Source organism: Electrona antarctica, assembly GCF_951216825.1.
Source record: "Electrona antarctica genome assembly, chromosome: 12".
NCBI lineage: Eukaryota > Metazoa > Chordata > Actinopteri > Myctophiformes > Myctophidae > Electrona > Electrona antarctica.
Window position 1 is genome coordinate 3660920 of NC_136793.1, and position 2500 is coordinate 3663419.

At 52.8% G+C, this 2500-nt stretch overlaps 1 protein-coding gene across 1 annotated transcript in view; it reads left to right on the forward strand.

Moving 5' to 3' along the window:
* Positions 1-2500, forward strand: part of ttll4 (tubulin tyrosine ligase-like family, member 4) — an 82157-nt gene that overhangs the window by 32367 nt on the left and 47290 nt on the right. The window contains exon 10 of the mRNA XM_079515633.1: positions 377-483. Coding sequence (XP_079371759.1) covers positions 377-483 — 107 coding nt within the window. The remainder of the gene's footprint in view (positions 1-376; positions 484-2500) is intronic.

The window sequence follows — 2500 nt, forward strand, 5'->3', positions numbered from 1 at the left end:
ACGTCCTATGGACGGAAACGGTTAATTCATTATATATATATATATATATATATATATATATATATATATATATATATATATATATCTTTTAAATTTGTTAATATTTTAAATGCTTTATTAAAATGGCAATCATAATAATCTGTGTGTGCGTGCCTGTGTGCGTGCCTGTGTGCCTGTGTGTGTGCGTGCCTGTGTGCGTGCCTGTGTGTGTGCGTGCCTGTGTGCGTGCCTGTGTGTGTGCGTGCCTGCGTGCGTGCCCGTGTGCGTGCCTGCGTGCGTGCCTGCATGTGTGCCTGCGTGCGTGCCTGTGTGTGTGTGTGTGTGTGTGTGTGTGCGTGCCTGCGTGCGTGTGTGTTTGCATGCCTGCGTGTCACAGCACGTCATCGGGGACGGATGATCTTCCCGAGGAGAAACCAGCTCTGGTTCCCAGCCTGTTCCCCAACATCCCTCCTACCCTGTACTTCAGCACCGCAGGAGAGAGAGGTCAGTGGCCTACGACCTTTCACCCTTAACCCCTGATCCCAACCTCCCTCCTACTCTGTACTAACAGACAGGAGAGAGAGGTCAGTGGCCTATGACCTTTCACCCTTAACCCCTAACCCCAACCTCCCTCCTACTCTGTACTAACAGACAGGAGAGAGAGGTCAGTGGCCTACGACCTTTCACCCTTAACCCCTGATCCCAACCTCCCTCCTACTCTGTACTAACAGACAGGAGAGAGAGGTCAGTGGCCTACGACCTTTCACCCTTAACCCCTAACCCCAACCTCCCTCCTACTCTGTACTAACAAGAGAGAGAGGTCAGTGGCCTACGACCTTTCACCCTTAACCCCTGATCCCAACCTCCCTCCTACTCTGTACTAACAAGAGAGAGAGGTCAGTGGCCTACGACCTTTCACCCTTAACCCCTAACCCCAACCTCCCTCCTACTCTGTACTAACAGGAGAGAGAGGTCAGTGGCCTACGACCTTTCACCCTTAACCCCTAACCCCAACCTCCCTCCTACTCTGTACTAACAGACAGGAGAGAGAGGTCAGTGGCCTACGACCTTTCACCCTTAACCCCTAACCCCAACCTCCCTCCTACTCTGTACTAACAGACAGGAGAGAGAGGTCAGTGGCCTACGACCTTTCACCCTTAACCCCTAATCCCAACCTCCCTCCTACTCTGTACTAACAGACAGGAGAGAGAGGTCAGTGGCCTACGACCTTTCACCCTTAACCCCTAACCCCAACCTCCCTCCTACTCTGTACTAACAGACAGGAGAGAGAGGTCAGTGGCCTACGACCTTTCACCCTTAACCCCTAACCCCAACCTCCCTCCTACTCTGTACTAACAGGAGAGAGAGGTCAGTGGCCTACGACCTTTCACCCTTAACCCCTGACCCCAACCTCCCTCCTACTCTGTACTAACAAGAGAGAGAGGTCAGTGGCCTACGACCTTTCACCCTTAACCCCTAACCCCAACCTCCCTCCTACTCTGTACTAACAGACTGAGAGAGAGGTCAGTGGCCTACGACCTTTCACCCTTAACCCCTAACCCCAACCTCCCTCCTACTCTGTACTAACAGACAGGAGAGAGAGGTCAGTGGCCTACGACCTTTCACCCTTAACCCCTAACCCCAACCTCCCTCCTACTCTGTACTAACAGACAGGAGAGAGAGGTCAGTGGCCTACGACCTTTCACCCTTAACCCCTAACCCCAACCTCCCTCCTACTCTGTACTAACAGACAGGAGAGAGAGGTCAGTGGCCTACGACCCTTCACCCTTAACCCCTAACCCCAACCTCCCTCCTACTCTGTACTAACAGACAGGAGAGAGAGGTCAGTGGCCTACGACCCTTCACCCTTAACCCCTAACCCCAACCTCCCTCCTACTCTGTACTAACAGACAGGAGAGAGAGGTCAGTGGCCTACGACCTTTCACCCTTAACCCCTAATCCCAACCTCCCTCCTACTCTGTACTAACAGACAGGAGAGAGAGGTCAGTGGCCTACGACCTTTCACCCTTAACCCCTAACCCCAACCTCCCTCCTACTCTGTACTAACAGGAGAGAGAGGTCAGTGGCCTACGACCTTTCACCCTTAACCCCTGATCCCAACCTCCCTCCTACTCTGTACTAACAGGAGAGAGAGGTCAGTGGCCTACGACCTTTCACCCTTAACCCCTGATCCCAACCTCCCTCCTACTCTGTACTAACAGGAGAGAGAGGTCAGTGGCCTACGACCTTTCACCCTTAACCCCTGACCCCAACCTCCCTCCTACTCTGTACTAACAGGAGAGAGAGGTCAGTGGCCTACGACCTTTCACCCTTAACCCCTAATCCCAACCTCCCTCCTACTCTGTACTAACAGGAGAGAGAGGTCAGTGGCCTACGACCTTTCACCCTTAACCCCTAACCCCAACCTCCCTCCTACTCTGTACTAACAGGAGAGAGAGGTCAGTGGCCTACGACCTTTCACCCTTAACCCCTAACCCCAACCTCCCTCCTACTCTGTACT